General features: G+C 33.2%; 1 protein-coding gene across 1 annotated transcript; it reads right to left on the minus strand.

Moving 5' to 3' along the window:
* Nucleotides 1-1711: 1711 nt before the first annotated feature.
* GKAP1 (G kinase anchoring protein 1) lies at nt 1712-21649 on the minus strand (the record flags this gene model as incomplete). Its single annotated transcript, XM_081802902.1, has 6 exons — nt 1712-2039; nt 4316-4393; nt 4928-4998; nt 8463-8526; nt 12123-12224; nt 21497-21649. Coding segments are annotated over 6 exons (516 nt in total), but the record flags the coding sequence as incomplete, so codon positions are not given.
* Nucleotides 21650-21863: the final 214 nt, after the last annotated feature.

Below are 21863 nucleotides of genomic sequence, written 5' to 3' on the forward strand. Positions count from 1 at the left end.
GTACTTAGCACAACACCTGGCACATGATAAGCTATCAATAATTTCAATGAACATTCAGGAAATGGAAAAGAATCTAAATAATAATATATATTAAAAGAGAATGTCCAAGAAATCAATTTAATAGAAAAGAAACTCCAGGGCCGCCTGGGTGGCTCAGCTGTTAAGCGTCTGCCTTTGGCTCGGGTCATGATCCCAGGGTCCTGCTCAGCAGGAAGCCTGCCTCTCCCTCTCCCACTCCCCCTGCTTGCGCTCTCTCTTGCTGTGTCTCTCTCTGTCAAATAAATAAAATCTTAAAAAAAAAAAAAAAGAAACTCCAATTAATCACTGATTGTCTTTTCTCTTTCTTACTAGATAAAGCTTTCCCTGATGAAACTAAAGTATAAGCCTAGAAGTGATAGATTAAGCCATGGAAGTAGATATATCAGTCAAGGAAAAAGAATTCAGGGAGAAAAATACAGCAATGCATACAGTACTCCAGAGAATACCCACCTCAAAAGAGGATGATCATTGAAGTTTTCTATGTGCCCAGGTGATTTTAAATCAATATACACCAGTAGAAAATGGCATATCTGTTAAGCGTCTACTATGTGCCAGGCACTGTGCTAGAGGTTAGATAATGTACTAAATGGATAATACGCAGGCATCCAAAGCAGATGACACAGTGTGCTTTGATAATTCAGTTCATAAACTACTTGGGTAATTCAGTTATAATTTAAATTATTCAAGTTCTGTCTAGCTTGTTCATATAGGACAACATTAGAAATTTGATTTTGTTCATCAGAGTTGAAAAATGTGGCATCATGGAATATGACCATATAAATTTAATGAAATATTTAGGTTCTAATGGCACCTATTCTTAATCAAAGTTAAAATTGGGAAAAAACTATCTAAAAAAAGCTTTACCACTTTATTAAATAATTATTCAGTATCCATTCTGTGCCACACAAAGGACTAAGTGCTGGGAATATAGGGAAAAATAAGAAGTCACAATTCTTTGCAAGGTTCATGTAACCTCATGGAAGAACCCAGACATAAAAGCCATGATGACATTAAGTATTTTTTTCTTTCAAACACTTAACATGAAGTGGAATTTTTCATTTAATGCTGGTTTTAGAGGTCAAGGTCAGTATTTACGTATTCATTTTTGTTGTAGAACCAAAAAACCCTCTGTATTTTAATGAATCATATTTGCATTTCACTGACTACACTAAAAACAAAATCAATCCCATAAACTACTATTTATTTTAGCGATTGATGAAACCCATGAAAAATCTCTCATTCATTCCTCCCCCACTTCAATAGTTTTTCTTTTCTCAGTGTGTCATGCTTCTGTCCGCAAGACAGACTGTTCTTTAAACAAGTATTTCAGCACGGATTTTGCTCCTTCTGCCTGGAATGCCTCTCAACAAATTTACAGCAAAGGTATCTACCCTCTAAAAACTATCTCATACAAGTTTTCTCAATTTCCAAACAATATGCTATCACACTAATATGTATGGTAATTACTTTTGCTGTTGTCTTTACACCTCCCCCACTTCTATGTCCCCTGAGCATAAGCTACTTGAGGGTATTCACCATTTTTCACTTATTTTGCAGGTCCTATAGGGTTTAGCATGCAGAAAGTGCTGAGTAAATATTCACTGAACTTAAACAATCCAATTAACTAATAATACTTTCACATTGTTTCTGAAAATTTAAAAAATCAAACATATTAATGGAAGAGTAAATTAATTTTATTGACTGATGAAAAACTAAAGTGATAAGAAGTATGGATAGTAAACAATAATCATTGAGTTCTGCTGGAATTCTATTTTTCTTCTTTTCACTTTAAGCCAAAAGGACATAAAATTATAGACTGTTAGTGAGCTAATCATTTTAAAGTTTCTTCAACAAAAACTGCATAGTTTAGCAGTTGCACAGCATTAAATATATACATTTTTGCAAAACCCTGAAAGTTTTAATTTTTGTGTTGACCTCAAAGGCTAATGGAATCACCTACACTGGTCGGATTCAGAGTTTCTTTTCCCTTTTCTGCCACCCTGTAAAGAAAAATAGGGCAAATTATTTAGGAAGTATCATTTTGGGGGCATTTTCATTTTAAGAATAAATGAGACCAAAGGCATTTTGAGTATGAGGAACAAGCAATTTTTTTGAGTTTGTTGTAAATTTGAATGTGCATACCACTGAATTATTTTTACAAGGTTATTTTTTTACAAATGGTTAAAGCAGGTTGTATGAAGCAGTTACTTCCACTTGAGTTAGTTTAGACTCAGTAAGATCACCAATATTTTATTTTTTAGAGCTCATTTGGACTGTCCCAGGTTTTTAAAAATATGTAATTTTTGATCAATACTAAAATAAACAATTTGCTTCATATAATCAGCAAATTTGCTAATTCAGTTCATTACCTTTTAGAGTAATTCAATTTCTAATCCAAGTTAGTCTTGTTCATATTAGACAGCATTAGAAATCTGATTTTGTTCATCAGTGGGTTGAAAAGCAGGTTATACTTTTCATATTGCTCAGTGACATATATGAATCTGTATTTAATTTGCTCCAAATGAAACTCGACCTATGAAATTTTACTTGACCCAAGGAAAGAGGTAGGAGTTTAAAAGAAGTTTTTTACATAACTTTTAACATAACATTTTCTGCCTGACTCTAATTTAAAAAGCAAATACTCGTTGTAGAAATACAGAAAGTACCAAGGTACAAAAAAGAAAATTAAAATCATCCTTAACTATTCAATCCCCCATTTTAACCATAAGTAATGGTTTGATGTATTTTCCTTACAATAATTTTATAGTTTTCTCCTCCATTTTTATAAATTATGGCAATGATACCCAAACTTAGTTGATCAATAGAATCACCTAAAGTGGTAATATTTTTCAAATTCTGATGTCTAGACTTTGTCCCGGATCTATTTATTTATAATTACCAGAAGTGGGCTGAACAACCTGTAATTCATAAAGTTCCCAAGTGATTCTTGGTCACTTTCGTGGTCAGCCAAGTTTGGGAACTAGAACTTGTCTGTGGAAGTGCATTTCTTAAACTGGTGGTTCTATCAGGGGCACATGGAATCCAGACCCATTTACTAGTGTTGGCAGCTACTCTTTGTTGCTTTCATCCTTGTTCTGCTCATAACTTCCCTCTTGGTGGTCACATACATTTCTACATCAACCTTTTTTATAAAAAAAAAATCAAGTATAAGAATGCCATTATTCATTCCTGACCAAATAAAAGTTTTGCACAGATTCATTCAGAGAAAAAAAAGTAGAAGAGAGTATATGGGACCTGAGATGTGTAATACCATGTATTAAAAACAAAATTTATTTCCTGTAGCAGGAAAATACAAATACATTTACTAAAAACTTTCCTACAAAGTAGATACCCACTATGCGTAAGTACCGGTGTTACACAGCTTAAAACTCTTACCTTGTGTTTCAACAAGATTAAAAACAAAAACAAAACAAAACAAAAAACCCCACACAAAATTCAAGAATCCTTTTTGAAGTATCCCAGGCAAAGGGAATTCTCCTTCCTAGACTGATGAGAGGTCAAACCTGGGGCTGTTAAAACTTCTATGTTCTCCAGGCCAACAGTGGTGGCTTTCCAACCTTTTCGACTATGACCCCCCACATTAACACATTTTTATATCATGACTTAGACACACATACATACATACAAATATATGTGTGTGTGTGTATATACACATATATACATATACACATATATTGAAACAAAGAACTGATTTTTTTTTTTACTGCTTCGTCCAGAAAAAAATGCTGAATGCCAGCTTGTAAATGCAGAAGAAATAATAGAATTAGAAAAAGTCACTATTTTTGCAACCACCAAAATAATAACTGATACAAATATCATCAATGGAAGCTAAAACCACTGGGTAAAAAGAAAAGGATAGTCACACAATCTCAAAGTATCACTTCACATATTTATTAATTATAAAGGGGAAAAGATATCTTTACAATGCAGATATCTAGAAGAAACTGTTGTACCCAAGTGATCAAATTTATATAATAGGACAAATGTTATTATGTACTGTCCCTCAATATGATTCACTGACACATATGCCACATCATGTACCAAGGATTTTACTTTAGTTATTGCTGTATGTACCAATATTTAGGATAACCCTAACATTTTCTAAAGTGTAAATTATACGACCAATAACAACAAAATTATTAATATGTTTGGCAAACAGATTTTGGACTGAATAAAATAGTGCTTTATTTTCACATAGTATCTATTCTAAATGTATTATTTGTGTAAGAACACTTTCAAAATTATAAAAGCATACCTGGTATTTGGCTAGTTCTGCTTGTAATACTTTCACTTTAGATCTTTCTTGTTCTAATGCGGCATGAAGTGAAGTCACCTATAACCAAACATTCAATTTAAAAAAGGCTGTCTCTTTAGGCAAATACTCTTAATTCTTAATATTTACTCACAATGATGAATTTGATTACTAGATGAACAGACATCAGAGGAGAACCACCTCCTGTCCACCAAGCACACACACAATTTCAGTTAAGCATTTTACTCAGTTATATATTAAAGATGAAGAGGAGAAGCTCACTATTCTAAGAGAAAATGCAGAGTAAGGATGAGAAGGGGAAAAGTCAAATCCATGAATAGGATAAATTCTATCTGCCCTTTTTATCTCTATATGAGTCTGCATCAGGTAAAACACAACCTTATCTTCCCTTAGTCTTCAGGACATAACTCCCTCCCTCAGCACAGTAAACAGAATCTTCATTCATTTGCTGTTACATGGTAATAATGGAGTATAATTTGTTTCACTTTATCACAGTGTTGATGGGCTGTATTTTTGTTTAACCAAGTTTCATAATTTAGGACTAAAGAAAAATAGCTTAAGAAAATCAGTCCTGTATATTTCAGTTTTTCTTACCTGTATAGTTAGCTCATTCTTGATACTTTGTGATTCATCAACTTGCAGAAGTATTTCTGCTTTATCTTTCACTGACAAGAAAGGAAAAACAGCAGTATAATCTTTTTAATCACTCAAATACTTGAACAATACTTTAGTGAACCAAGACAGCAGTGCAGTTGGGCAAAGATTAATTGTCCTTATACTGAATGAATGTATTTCTTAGTTCTATATAGCTCTTATTTTTTCACTGGTAAATTCTGATCATTATTACTACAGCAGTTTTTCTTGGAAATTTCACATTTTCTGTGGTGTTAAAATATTAATTGTATAGATATCTTGAAAGAAAATTTTTTTCCAGCTATTCTAAAGAGGACAAGGACAGAAACAATTTCTCATAGGGATAAAACAAATATCTTGACTAATCTTAAAGCAGGATTTTAAAAGCAAGGTAGAATGTTTTTGTTTTGTTTTGTTTTGTTAAATTGTCAGGGCGAGCAGTACCGTAAGGCCCACAAAAATGATTTTGATTTGACTGTTCATACCAATAAAGCACCGTCAAGTAAATGTAGCTCATATGATAACTGATTACATACACCTGTGGTCTTTTAGAACTATTCCTTTGTCTAGAGGTTTTCCCTCTTTGGGGAAGCAAGAGATTTATCTACATTTCGGCCCCTAGGTTTCCTAAGCTTTAAAAATCTTCACATGGCTAACAACTTCTTTAACCCATAGTAATGGTTATAATACATGAAAAACTAACTCGTCGACTTTGAAGACAAAACTAGGAGAGACTGAAGAGGTAAAACTGTAATAAATTTAGTGAAGGAGGAAAAGATCAAATATATGAGTACTGTTATCACCACAGCTCTACCAATATAACACTGTAATTCAAATTTATCTGTCATAGTTTAATGCAGTGAAGTGAGACACTGCATCAAGAATCAAATCACAGTCTCTCAAGATTCAACTTGGTAACTTTTACCTCCCCGCTCCCCAGAATTAGGCATAGTCACTTAGAACTAGTGATTTTTAAGAATTATGTAACATTTCAATTATAGTCAGTTTTCCAATAACATGCTTGTTTTGAAAACACGTATTTGTTTCATTGAGATTGCTGTATTATGAAACAACTTGAACATAACATGAATTTTGCATTTGCTTGAGCATAATTTCACAAATACAGAAAACAGTACCCATGCACACACCTCAAATATCAACCAGCTATTTCTGTCCACTGTTAAGAACCACACCAACTTTCCATCCTTCCACTGCTTCATAGTAACACACAATCTGCGGACCCTCTGAGGCCTATTTCCTCAAGCAAACTTAAGGCAGTCTTTCAGGTAAAGTGCCATACTTATTATAGTATTTGTGTTTAACCACTTTAACATGTGTAAAACTGTGTTACTGTTTTTATTAGGCTCCCAACTTTTTTTAAATGTGTCTCTGATGAAGTTTTTTTTTTGAGTGTTGCACCCTCCTAATCCCATTTCCCCATAAACCTTGTGGTTTTAATTGTGTGCTTTTGCAGAGATTGGTAATTTTTAAGAATATGTGTTGCGTTATAATGGAGCTGACTGTATTCACACTCACATTATAAATGCTAGCATATGTGTGCTCTAACGTACTATATTTTTTATGTAATGGTTCTATATAAAATTCTTCTACTTGGATTTTTTTAAACTTAAATTCAATTAGCCAACATGTAGTACATCACTAGTTTTTGATGTAGTGTTCAATGAGTAATTTGTTGTGTATAACCCCCAAGTGCTCATCACATTACGTGCCCTCCTTAATGCCCATCACTGTGCTACTTGTTATTTTTTTTAAAGTAATCTCTACACCCAATATGGGGCTTGAACTCATGACCCTGAGATCAAGAGTCGCATGCTTTACCAACTGAGCCAGCCTGGCATCCCTACTTGGATTTTTTTATAGTATACAGTATGGACACTGATGTTATTTACTGGTAGCCATTTTAAATGTATTTTTGAGAGAAAGTTTTTATCAGTTAACTTTCTCACTTTTCACAAATGTTTCCCTAAATAGGAATATTACTGTTTTCACATATTTAAAAATCATGCATCCAATGTCCAATGATACCCCTAATTTCTTCAATTAGAAATATAGCTTGTAAACAATTATTTTTCATAATTTTGTTCATTAAATGATCCACATGGAACTCTAACATCCACAGATCTATTAAATGATCCACATGATCCACATGGAACTCTATTACATGCACAGATCTAAATTAATCTCAGAATATTCTTTCCCCATTATTCTTTAACTTCTTCAAATAATGCCTTTCCCCATTATTCTTTAACTTCTATTTCATCATAGTTAAGCTGTATAAGTTAGATTATAAAAAATAGTAAAGTTATCAAACAGTAAGTTTGAATCTATTTCAACACCATATATTCTGTTCAACTGAACATGATTCCTGGTTTTTACTCATATGTTTTGATAACTGTTTTTTAATATAGTTTACAATTTTGATTGGACAATTCCACTCCCAGTATCTTCAATTTTTGGTATCTTGTTTATTCTGATTCAAGGTGAGTTTCACAATTTCTTGAACACTATACAGTACACACAAGAGATCTATTTGGGATATCACTGACACTTATTAATAGGGAAAACTTTATTAAATTTAATTCTGTCTATTCAGAAGATTTTCTCTTATTCAGGTCTTTCTATGTGACTTTTATGATTTATAATTTCCTTTGCATGAGCTTCATATTAAAAAAACTAACACACTTCCTTTTCTGTTATGAATGAAAAATTTTCATAGAACTTTCAAGGTAAATATCACTAGGTATACATAATCAGGAATGCTACTGATGTTGTGGAGGGGCTTCATATAACATCTACTTTACTAATGTAATTATCTCTAATCATTTTTGATTGATTTCCTTGGCTTCCTGCTGGTGAAATATTGCCAAAGTTTAGAGAGGGCCGCAAAAGTATAAAGAGTTGGGGAGGGGCGCCTGGGTGGCTCAGTTGGTTAAGTGTCCAAATCTTGGTTTTGGCTCAGGTCATGATCTCAGAGTTGTGAGATCGAGCCCCATGTTAGGTCTGTGCTCAGCACGGAATCTGCTTGTCCCTCTCCCTCTGCTCTTCCCCCTGCTCATGTGTGCACACACATTTTCTCTCTCTCTCTCGTTCTCGCTCTAAAATCAATAAATGAATTAAAAAAAAAAAAGACTTGGGGGAAGGGGAGAAGGAAAACCTAAAATGATGATAGGCATTCTCCTCTAATAATTGAAAAGAGAATCTTAAGCAAGGTCTATTCTTGGTTTCCTGCTGAATGTAGTCCAATACTTTATAAGAATTGAAATTTCAAGCTTTCTCTTACCTGAATAGTTGGAAACTTGTGTTATACTAAGGTGCTATAAGAGTAACTTGTAATAATAAAATAATCGGCAACAATTCAATCTGAATCACTCTGGGAAAATTTTTTATTTTATTGAGTTAATCATATATCTTGAAAAATTATCTTCAAATATTTTTTAAGGTTACTTTTAATTCTAAAAACACACAGATCACTTACTTTCACCTTCCTGAAGCATTTTCAATAACTGTGCATTTCTTGCCTTTACTTCTTTATACTTTGCCTAATAGTCAAAGAAAAAAGATTTAATTTAAAGTAAATGGTGTAATTAATGATTTACTCTGAACTTATGGAGCTATGAATTCTAGGCTTGCTGAAAGACAGAAATTACTTTTGAAAGAAGTAGGATGGAGGAAAATGTATTCAGTACTATCTCCTCCTAAATTAATTCCATGGTACAATACTAGAAATTAATATTATAGGTGGTGGAAAATAAAGAAGAGATAAAACTGGAGAAAATTCAGGATAATACTAAATTTTCTTGAAGTTCTTTCTCTTTTTTTCCTTAAAACCCTATACAATTCAAAATAATTAGATGAAAACAAAGGAAGATAATTCACAGCTCTAGACTAAACTGTCCAGTTCTATACTAGAACTTTCTGCATGTGTTCTCTATCTGCCATTGTCCAATATGTGGCTACTAACTACTGAGAGTGCCTAGGTACACACACACAGTAGTTACAGAACTATACAGCACAGTACTATGTCTGCTCATTTAAGGCTTTATTAATCTCTCATTATTTCATTAACTATATGTTGTTAAAGTAACTTTTAGCTGATATGAATTAGTAATTCACTGGAATATCTTTCAATTCTTTTTCAATTTCTTTTTCCAAATGATTTAGCTTCTCATAATACATAGATGACACAGTTATACACTTATGAACAAGAGGAAATATGTTCCCACATTAACATCTTTATTCCAAGGAATTTTCTCCCTACAATACCTTATTTAACATATCTTAAACAGACTTAATTATTTATAAATATTTAATATATTAATACATTATAGAAAACAATACATTTAATACATTATGGAAAAACAAAAGATCAGGGAAAGAAAGCAGATCAGTATAAGAAACCTGTAATTTATTCTCTTAACATGTAGGCACAGAAGTACAGAAGTTACTGATTCAAAAATCTGTCTTGTAAAACATTTTGAATGTATTTTAAATCAAGGCAAATAGAGATGGTTTTTACTAAACACTCTATCCAGTAAATTGCTGATAATAAACCAGTAATGATATTCAGTGATATTGCAGACAATACCCTGAACAGAAGTAAACACCACAGTAAATATAAAGGAAGCAGAACTTTTGAGAAGCTTAGGTAAGTCAGATGGACACATAAAAATATGAAGGGGAAAAACATACATAGTTAGCTACAAGTATATTCACTATGAATATATATCCACTATGAATATGAAACTGTATCTAAGAAATTCTCTCCCAGGGCCTCAATCAATGTTAATATCTTGCCAAACTCTATCTCCAGCTCAAGTCTTTTGTCCAAGGTACAGATCAGTGTACAGAGACACCTCTTGCAGCAGCCTTCGGGTCTAAAGTCAGCTCATAAAGCAAGAATCACAAATAAGCAAAATCACCTATGAAAAATCTTTATGTTGTCCATAAAAATAGCATATATAGTTTTGTATATACAACCCTGAATAGGAAATTTATCTATAAAAACAAAATGTGTAACATACTAATGCCATGCAATTTATAAGAGCATAAATGAAATATACAGGACCCTTATTAGTATTTTTAATTTCATGAAAAAGAGAGAACTTAAGTTAACTACGTTAAACAATACATATATTGTGAGTTCAGCTGCATCCTGAACATCTATGCCTACATCCATAGCCATTTCAAACTTAGCATACACAAAATGGGCTTTTACTAAACACTCTATCCAGTAAATTGCTGATAATAAACCAGTAATGAATATATACAGTCCTCTCTGCCCAAACCTATTCAAAATGTGCTCTTCCTCTCACACTCCATAGCTCTTCATTGTTTTACTACACTGTCTTCACTCCAGGCCTCATGTATGTGTGTGTGTGTGTGTGTGTGTGTGTATATATACACACACACACATATATATATATTTTATATGCATCTTATAAATATATTTATATACATCTTATAATATATTTAGGTCGAGTTTTTCAGTAAGAATTGAAGTATATATATACTTAGCACCAATCCAGTGGTTCTAATTGCAGTTCTTTTTTTTCTGCCCATAATTTATGAAGCTTTGAGTTTATTTATTTAATTCTATTTTTTTCATCATAAGTGTACTCTTTAATCCCCATCACCTATTTCCCCCATCCTTCCACCCACCTCCCCTCTGGTAACCATCAGTTTGTTCTCTATAGTTAATAATCTGTTTCTTGGTTTGTCTCTCATTTTTCCCCTTTTGTTTTGTTTCTTAAATTCCACATATGAGTGAGATCATATGGTGTTTGTCTTTCTCTAACTGGTTTATTTCACTTAGCATTATATTCTCTAGATCCATCCATGTTGTTGCAAATGGCAAGATTTCATTCTTTTTATAGCTGAATGATATTCCATCACACACACACGCATGCACACACACACACACATGCCACAACTTCTTTATCTTTGTTGTGCCCAACAAAAGAAAAGGAAAATATAAATCACAAAGAAAAAGCTAAGGGAGATGGGTGGATGCAGTCCAAAAAAAAGGTTTTAGCTGGGATGATTCCTAAAGGCATGTGTAAAGGAGAAAGGAAAATATAAGAACCATCAGGGCTGGAACTTGATTTATCATTTTTTTCACTATTACATTATGTGGGGCCCAGAAAAGTACCTGGCACATTATAGGCACTCAATAAATAACTGTTGAGTGAATAAATATTAGTCGAAAAAGAATGACACTTGAGATGAATAAGAGATTTTTTGAAAAGCCTAAGGAATCCTTGCAAGTAAAAGAGTAACATGTAGCTCTTGGCTTAAAAAAAATTGTATAAATAACAAGTGTTGACGAGGATGTGGAGAAACTGGATCCTTTGTACATTGATCATGGGAATGTAAAATGGTGCAGGTGCTATGGAAAACAATCTGGCAGTTTCTCCAGAAGTTAAACATAGAATTACTATAGGATCCAGCAATTCCACTTTTAGGTATATACCCAAAAGAACTGAAAGTAGGGACTCAGATACTTGTACACTAATGTTCATGGCAGCATTGTTCACAATAGTGAAATGGTGGAAACAATGCAAGTGTCCATAAACAGAATAAACAAAATGTAGTATATATATATATATATATATATACACAATGGACTATCATTCAGCCATAAAAAGAATGAAATTCTGATACATGCAAAAACATGGATGAAACTTGAAAACATTACGCTAAGTGAATTAAGCTAGACACACAAAGACAAATATGATTCCACTTATATGAAGTATCTAGAATAAAGCAAATTCATTGGGATTAGAGGTTATTAGAGGGCTGCAAGAAAAGGGAAATGGGAAGTTATTTAATGGGTACAGAATTTGGGATGATGAAAAAGTTCTGGAAATAGATAGTGTTGATAACTACACAACACTGTGAAGATAATTAATGCCAATAAATTATATACTTAAAAATGGTTAAAATGGCAAATTTAATGTTATATATATTTTCACATGATTAAAAATCATATTGTCATTCAGATTTTATATCATTAAATGAGTTTAAAAACATAAACAGCAGAAATATTATTCTGAATTAATCAAATATTATATATATTAACATAAAAGAAAACCAGAAAAGTGCAATTTTATAGAATTAGCAGTAAATAATTACAAACCTCCCATTGAGTGATCACATTTTTCAGCTTCTGGATTTCAGCATCTTTCCTTTCAAGTTCCAACTTTAGTCTTTCAATTCTTCCATCTTTCAGAACTACTTCCTGTGGGAGAAAAACACTATTTTAGAACTAAGATAGTTCTGGGGTGCCTGGCTGGCTCAGTCAGTAGAGCATGTGACTCTTGATCTCAGGGTTTTGAGCTCATTGAGCCTCACTTTGGGTATAGAGATTACTTAAAAATAAAATCTTAAAAAAAAAAAAAAAGGAAAGAAAAAACTAAGATAGGCTTACCGATTCTGGTTTGCAATATTCCTTTGTGAAAAGTTTAACAGGAAAAAAAATCCCGATTTTCCTGATTTCAATTCATTTTCTAAAGCAACCTTAAACTGCTGACTACATTTCTACTTCTACTCAAATATATAATTGTAATTATTACAGTGAAAGCAAATAAGATATTTATGATTAATCTCAAGCTACAAACATAACAGAATAATATCAGAGCTTTGAAATATTTCTATACTGGAATAAACATATTAAAAGTGCTCTGTTACAAGTTGTTATTAGTCTATCTTTAAAACCCAAAAGAATTTAAAACTTATGAGAAGTAATAAATAGTAATGAATTTTTATAATTATTTTATAATTTATAATTATTTTATAACTATACAAAATAAATAAATAACAAAGAACAAAACCCCCAAATTAAGAACTTTTCTCTATATCAGCAATTAGCAGGTAGAAAATGTAACTAGAAAAACCATTTCCCCCAGTAGCTATAAATAAATCCCTAAAAATAAAATTCAGAAATGTTTAGGATCTATAAAGAAAATTGTAAAATATTGAAAAGGACATGGAACAAAGTATGTTTGTAGATGGGAAAAATAAATATTACTTTGTAAATTCAATAAAATTTCAACTGAAATTCCAGTCAAAACTTCATCTGGGAAACAAAAAGTTAATGCAATGAATGCAATGAATGCAATGAAGAAGAATTTGCCTACCAAATAACTGTATACCACAGAGCAAAAATAACAATAGTGTGGTCAGGGCACCTGGGTTGACAGAACAGTGTACCAGAAAAGAAAGTCCAGAAAGATATTTAAGATATAAGAATTTACAGTAATATAATTATGGTATTTTAAAGAAGTGAGAAAAGGCTGAATTACAGAATAAATGTAGGTTACAGGATAAGTGGCTAACTGGGGAAAAAAATCAAGTTAAATAAATCCCTGCCATCTTGCACCACATACCCAGACAAATTTAAATGTAAAAAAATCATCCCAAAGTCAAATAAGAGTATAAATTCGTTCTATTTATCTAATGAGTGATGTGGCAACATGAACTAACTCTAAAGGTTCTCTCTGAGCACCTAACTACTAGGTGCTGCATGGACTATGGTGAAGAGAGCTGAAACGACTCTCGCTCTCATGGGACTTGTCTGGGAGAGGAGGCAGATACAAACATAAATGCTGCAATTAGAAAGCGAGGTTTAAGCTATGAAGAAAAAAGCATAATGCTATGAAGGAAATAATGTGGATTATTCCCTTGTGGATTCGGGAAGCTCTCTCTGAGGTAGTGACACTTAAGATGAACTTTGAGTGATGGGAAGGAACTGGCTAAGCAAAAAGTGGAGATAAGAGATTTCCAAGTAAAAAGAACAGTATGTTTAAAGGCCCCAAGGCAGGAAGGAGCGAGCCTAGAGAATGTGAAGGAAAAAGAGGCCAGTATGGTTGGAGTTTAGTGAGGGGGAAGATAGTATAAGACAAGAGGCGTAATCTTGGAGGGCCTTGTGAAGCAGTGAAGGAATTTGAGCAGGACTATCAGCTTTCTACTCATGTTACATTTATGCTTTTAAGGGATCACTTTGGCTGCTGTGGAAAATGCATTAGACTTCCTAAAAGAGGTGGAAAAACCCTTTAATTGCTACTGCAAGCCCACGTCAGTGAAGATCATGCCTGAGATTAGAAGCAGTTTAGATGGAGAGAAGTGTACCATATGAGAAATTATTTGGGAGCAGAATCTACAGTATTTTATTAGCAGTTGAATGTGGCAGGTGAGGATGATGAGCACTTCAAGATTCTAGTTTAAGGAATAAGGGGGGTGGATCCAGATTAGAAACATATATAATATTAGGCCCAAGAATTTCACTTCTAGGAATTTACCTTAAATGGAGTAGTGAGGTGGGGGGATATCTCCACTGCAGATCTATTACAAAAAACTAGATATCAATTTAAATGCCCAACAATAGGATATAGGCTAAATATATGGCAAATTTATAAAACTGAAAACTCTGAAATCACTAAAAATGATACAGAACCATAAAATATATTCACATGGTCTCAATCTCACTATATGCAAAGAAAAAATTCTGGAAGGACATACACTAAAAATTTACTAACTCTTAGGAGATTTATTTTTGTGAGATTATGGAAATTTCACCTTATTGTTTAAAAATTTCCTTTTATAAAAATTATTTTATACTGAGTATAGAATCATTGAATAATATAAAATACTATTCTAATTTTGAAAAAATGGAAACACTTAAGCATTAAAATAAAATCTAGATGAATAAGAATATCTATCATCTTTGAGTAGGAAAGCCCTTCCGAACATAATACCAAAGAGAGGAAACTAAAAGGAAAAGACTGATTACATTTAACTTGATGAAAAAATCTCCAAAAATACTAAAACAAAATCAAAAGATAATGAGACCCTTATGGTTTTCCTCCCTCTCTGTTTTTATCTTATTTTATTTAAACTGGAAAAAATAGTCATAACTATATGAAAGGCATATAACCAATAAACATGAGAAAGTATACAATCTTAGTATTAAACAAAGAAATGTTATATCAAACTGGTACATTTAAAATATTTTTTTCTCAGTGTGGGGTAACTGAAAGCAATTTAGTTATTAAAAAACTCAATTATTTAATGTATAAGAATTATTACTTAATAACCCCAAATGCTCACATCTTTAATTTAACTAAAAAGTGGTCCATTTAACAGTTTCTACATTATAAGAGGGGGAAAAAAATACATATCCAAAGAAAAGTAGAACCAAAACAAACTATCAATAGTTTTCTCCAGGTGAATAAAATTAAGGTCATTTTTTCCCACTACATCTACAAACGGGGGATAATATCTACCAACTTCATAGTTAACTGTGCAAATTAAATGAAATAACCATTTTAAGTACTTAATATAGTATCTGGCAAATATATAGTAAAGCCCTCAAATATTAATTTTTGCCATTATCATTTCTCCACTTATCAGTAGTTTTCAAATTTCTTTAACAAAGATGACTTTTTGGGATGCCTGGGTGGCTCAGTCGATTAAGTGTCTGCCTTCAGTTCAGGTCACGATCCCAGGGTCGCATTGGGCTCCCTGCTCAGCGGGGAGCCTGCTTCTCCCTGTGCCTGCCACTCCCCCTACTTGTGCTCTCTCTGACAAATAAATAAAATCTTTTTTTAAAAAAAAAAAGATGACTAAAAAGGGGCACCTGGGTGGTTCAGTTGGTTAAGCATCCGACTTTGGGTTTCGGCTCAGGTCATGATCTCAGGGTCCTGGGATCGAGCCCCGGGACAGGCTCTGCGGGCAGTGGGGAGTCTGCTGGAGATTTTCTCTTTCCCTCTCCTTCTTTCCCTCCCCACCACTCACATACTCTCGCTCTCTAAAATAAATAAATCTTTAAAAAAAGACAACAAAGATCACTTTTTAAAAACAGAAAACCATAGTTTTAATGTGCATTCATTTTTATAAAGCCCTATATTTCAATTAATAAATTGAAAAAATATCTTCTAAGTAGAAAATATTATATACTAAAATGAGGATACAAGAATGTACAAGATAAAGTCCATGACCACAAAGGATTTGTAATCTGTTAAGAATGATAATAAAAACGTGCATGAAATGTGCCATGAGAAAAACAAAATGCTGTGGGGTTAAAAAAAGAAGGAAAGATCACATCCAGATCTTCTGTGTTTGGTGTTTGGGCTGGGGCAGTGAGAGAAAGCTTCAGGGAGAAGATGACAAGTGACATGAACCTTGAGCAAAGATGGGGGAGATCGAGCATTCTGTGTAGGTGTGCTTTACTCTAGCCAGGAGAAAATCTGGGAAAAAATATGGCTAAAGTTAATTAGGTTGAAACTACACAACAGAACAATGCTTTTATACTTATTTGACAGTGATCCACATTAAGGAATGTTTTAGATCATGATCCAGAATACACACGTCAGTGTATGTATATGTACTTATGTGTGTATGCTGTGTATGTGTACATATACACAGAAACAAATTTTATAAAATATGAATAGATAGATGTCATATACTCGACATTTTTCTTTTCTTTTTTTTCTATTATCTATTGTATTTTTCTACTACCTATCTATAAACCTACTAAATTGATTTCTGGACTGGTTAAATGAGGTAGAACTCTCAGTTTGAAAAGCAGAGCCTGAGGACCTTACGTATCAGGTCAAGGATATTGTACTTGATTCAATGGACATTGAGGTTTAAGGACTTGGTGTGGCATGACGGAAGTCATGCTTTTTTAAAAGTCATTTGGTAGCAGTGTATAAGGGAAATTACTCCTAGCATTAGAAGGCAGGAGGCAAAACGAGTTGTTAAAAATTACTGAAATAATACCAGTAAGAGATAATGAGGACCTAAATTAGAAAAGTGCTCGTGAAAATGGAAGAGAACAGAGATTTGAAAAATATTTCAATTAAAAACTCCCAGACCTTGAAAAACAGAAAAGTGAAAAAGGAAGTTTGGAGTCTGGACATCTGGATAAAATGACAGAACCAAAAACAGAAATCATGGAAGTCAAGCAACCTGCTTGGTTTGGAGTAAATGATGGGCATGAGTTTGGGCATAGTGAGAATAGGTATCAACAGAGCAAAAGAGCAAGATATACAAAGACAATTAATAAAACAGAGCTGTGAAGTCCATAAGATCAGCAGTGGATGATCTACCCAATGCTGGTGAAGTTGTGGGCAATTTAGTAAGCTCATACCCTGCTTCTAGGAAGACAATGTTGATACTAAGATGTTTACATCCTTTGATTCAATTACTATCTTTTAAGAATTTTTTCAAGGAGCACCTGGGTGGCTGAGTCAGTTAAGTGTCCGACACTTGATTTTGGCTCAGATCATGATCCTGGGTCGTGGGATTGAGCTCCTTGTCAGGCTCTGCACTCAGCAAGGAGTTTGCTACACTTGTGTGTACTCTCTCTCTCTCCCCCTCCTCAAATAAATAAACAAATCTTTAAAAATATTTTATTTCAAGAAGGGGCGCCTGGCTGGCTCAGTTGGTGGAGCATGTAACTCCTGATCTCAGGGTTATGGGTTCAAGCCCTACGTTGGGTAGAGATCACTTAAAAAAATAAAATCTTAAAAAAAAAAAAGAATTTGTTTCAAGAAAATATTTCATAAAAAAATTAAACATAGGAAGATGTTCAATGAATATCAAGTGACCATTCCAAACAACCTAAATATTCAACAATAGGGCAATGAATGACCAAGTGAATTACACTATACTGATCTGACAATATAATGCATGGTTTACAAAAGGGGCTACAAAACTATATAACTTATTGTTACAATTATTTTAAAAATACTTATGCATGTCATTTTCCTAGAAAAGTGGTATTCAAAAATGAAACCACATGTAAAGAATGGGTGAATTAGGGTTGATTTATTTTTTACCTTTAAAAATTCCTGAGTATATTAATGTACAGTAAAAGAGGATTTAACCATGGCAAAAAGAAGAGCTTTCTTTCTTTGAGAAAAGAGTACAATGGAGAGAGGAAGGAGATAAAGAGAGAGAGAAGTATTTTTCTAAATGGTCTCAATCTTTTTCTTTTCCCCATTACACTCTACACTATGAGAAAATCCTAATTTTTTAATTATGAAAAATTTTGCATATGCAATAGAAATATATAATGACACACATAAGGTAAAAATAACCCAATAGGTAGATTAATAATTTGAACATTACCAAAATTTTGGCATTCCCCCATGTGCCCCTTCCCAATCATATCTCTTTCCCTTCCCACCTGAGGATATCCCATTTTATGAATTTTGTATTGTCATTCTCTTCCTTTGTTAGTCTTTTACTGCATATACATGTATCACTAAATAATACATTAAATTTATTTTTTTTGAAATATATATAAATGGCATCAAACTATTATTTGGTGACTTGCTTTTTTCATCAACATTATGTTTTTGACATCCATTCATGTTGCTATGTATACTGTAGCTCATTCGTTTCTCCTGTAGATTTTGTCATTATGAACAACTGAGTTTTGAACATTCTTTTTGAACATGTGTCCAGGGTTTAATCTAGGGTAGAATTCTAGAACATATGGTCTGCTTATCATCTTCAACTTGAAAAGTTAATACTGGTTGCTAGGGTCTGGGGAAAGGGGAACAAGGGAGAGGCTGGTAAAATGGTCCTAACTTTCAGCTATAAGATGAATAAGGTCGGAGAATCTAATGTATACCATGGTGACTATAGTTGATAATACTGCATTGCATAATTGGTGTTTTAAGAGGCTAGAACTCAAATGTTCTAAAAAAAAAAAAGATAAATATGTGAGATGGTAAATGTGTTAATTAACTAGATGGGAGGAAACATTTCACAATGTTTATGTATATCAAATCATCATGACATGCATTTTATTTATTTTTTATGATGTGCATTTTAAAGCTGAAAAAAATACTGTTGCATCTTTACCACAAAAATAAATAAAAAGTTAATACCAGTTTTCCAAAATGGTTATATCGATTTACACTATACTACTAGCAGTATACTATTGTTGTTCTATACCCTTAATAATATTGAGAACTGTCTAATTCCTAACACTAGTCTTCAACTTCATTCATAGGCACTGCAGTGAAATTATCATCACATAAAACTTGGTCCTCTGCTCAAAAACCTTCACAAATTCTTTACTGTCTACTGACTAAACCATAAACCAGGCCTTCAAATCCTCCACAATCTTTTCCAACCTAACTTACCAAACTTATACTATACTCCTCAAAGGTCCTTCTGTTTTAATTACGCTTGTTTATACTTCACCGCCTCCATACTTATGGCATTCTAGTTTCTCCTCCCTCACCTGTGCATATTCAAATTCTACTGTTCTTTATATTCCAATTCAAAAGCCATTTTCTCCTTAGAAAGCCATCTCTGATCTCCATTCCTGTGTGAGTACCATGGCACTTTACCAATACATCCTTTTTGGGACACGCCATTTTCTACCTTGTACAAAAATAATTATATATTGAGTACCTTGCACAACATACTCTGATAAAAATTTTAAATCTTAACTGCTAATTAATTGCAACTCCTAATAACAGTACATAAGAGGCAGGTAATTTCATCCCAATGTAGCTTATCAGCTTACATAAGCTGTATTTTGTGTTATTAGGTTTGGTTGACTTCAAAGACACTTGTTCTATACTGCACTGTTGCTTTGGTCTTACTAGATCATTAACATTACTTAATCATTTAACTGAACTTTTATATGCCAAAATTTGTTCTACGAAGGGTTTGAGACACCTATTTACTAAAATACACGAATATAATTCTTTCTATCCAAAAATGATCTGAGATGGCTTAAAAAAAAAAAAGATATGGACCACAAAGGGGAGAATTATAGTCAACGAGAGAAGAGGAAGCACATATGTTAACCATAAATGTTAACATGGTCGCATGGACTATACAAAAAGTTAAGGCAAGACTTGAAAACATTAAATTTAATTCAATGTTAGAAAGGAAGAAGCTCACAAGTACTTTTTGTACAGGCAAGGATTTCCTGCCACTAAGTTGAAAATAGATTTCCATGTGGAATTATGTTAGTGTTATTTATAAACCCATCATACTGCTGCATTAGAATAAAAATGGTCTGACTTCTTTTGTGTCCTATATAACACAACATAGTAGGTGTTTAATTTGTTGAGTGACTGAATTTACCAATCTTAATGAAACAAAGAGGTAATATCCACAGAAGAATAAAAGGATGGGAAACGGGCTTTTAGATTTTGGAACAGCCACTGTAGGAATCTGTCAAAGTCAAACTGCACTGAATTGCTGAATCGTTACACTGTATACCTGAAACTAATGTAACACTGTATGTTTATTATAGTTTAATTAAAAAAAAAAAGGAGAGAGAGAGATGAACCAAAGGACTGTTATGTAGAAATGAAGATCTGGCAAAAGTTACATTGCACTGATTTTCAGAACAGAACATTAGCATTGCCTTAAAATATGTATATATTTTCCAGCAACACCTGGCAGCCCAGGAATTAAATCAGAATAGAGAAAGTAGGCAATACTGTGAAAGTCAGTGCTGTGCACCTACAAGGGAAGAAGAGAAAATCAAGGAGGTAAAGGGAAAGCATTTGTGGGAACACTACTGAAATTACTTACTACAAATTTCAGGCGGAGAACAATTATTGATGGGTTAGAGGTCAATATAAGGTAAAGACCAGGTGAAAGTTTAAGAATAAGTTAGACCAAAAAAAAAAAAGAAAGAAAGGAGTAAATAAAACAGAAGACTAGCAGCTGTGGTGAGAAAAATAAATGCAGACTTACAGGTCTCTATATGATGAGATCTTTTCTTTCTTTTTTATTTTTTGAGTAATATGTGTGAATACCATTCTTAGCTTGTGGGCAATAGTTTGCAACCCCTGGTCTACAGGTTAAAATTCCAACTTCTTGGTTCCTCTTAAAAAGACCTTCATAATCTAAACCCAAGCTATTTCCCTGGCCCTGTTACCCCAGCCTCACACACTCTGTGCATCTCAGTGCAAAACCTTCTATTTCCTGAATATTCAGTCTAAGGCTTGTGCAGCTCTGGGCCTCTGCTCTTACACTTCCCATAGGGCCCCTCCATTTCTCTGCTTACGGTTTATTCATCATTCAACATCCATCCCAAATGTCAATTCCTCAGACACCTTTCACAATTCACCCACGGAGGGAGCTAGCACCTTCTCTATTCAAAACCTCATTTGTATTGTTCATCTCTCTCAAGCCTTCGTCATGCTGAATGATATTCTATAGGTCTGCCTCCTCTTATCCCCACTGCTCTGAGTACCAAAGTGAAGGACAGTCTCACCCATCTCGGTATTCCCACTCCCCTATACTGGTGACTAACAGTACCTAGCACACAGCACACACTCAATAAATATTCAATGAATGGAGTACCTCATACTTGCTAATATAAGTATCTATGCGTGATAATGACTAAGATATCCTAAAACTGTAGTGTCATATCATAATTGGATTCCACTGTTTAAGTTTTTTTAAAAAAGGAAAACTGCATTTTAATTTCACTGTGATTTTAAGAGAATTTTCTATTTTACATGCCTGGTTGTGTTCATGAGCTGCGCAATTATCTGTTCCATTATATTCTGTAAGCTGTTCTCTTCTTTTTTCTCTAATAAGAATTTTATGAACATCATCTTCCAGTCTATTGAAGAATCCTCCATCATGTGATAAAATCTGAGAACTCAATTCCTGTCAAAAATGAATTACGATTTACTATCATTCAACACAAAAGTGTATGCATTTAATAAACCTAGTCAGCCACCAGAAGGCTGGAGAATGAAAGAAAAATGGTAACTAAGAGACAATCAACCATGTGATTCTTCTGTATCTCCAGAAGATAAACAGTAGAGACACATTCTTAGAAGTCCTTTTCTTGATTTTTTTTTTTTTTTTGAGTTGGGTACTG

The sequence above is a fragment of the Leptonychotes weddellii genome, chromosome 14 (genome assembly GCF_054177405.1).
Source record: "Leptonychotes weddellii isolate Sample4059 chromosome 14, ASM5417740v2, whole genome shotgun sequence".
Classification (NCBI taxonomy): Eukaryota; Metazoa; Chordata; class Mammalia; order Carnivora; family Phocidae; genus Leptonychotes; species Leptonychotes weddellii.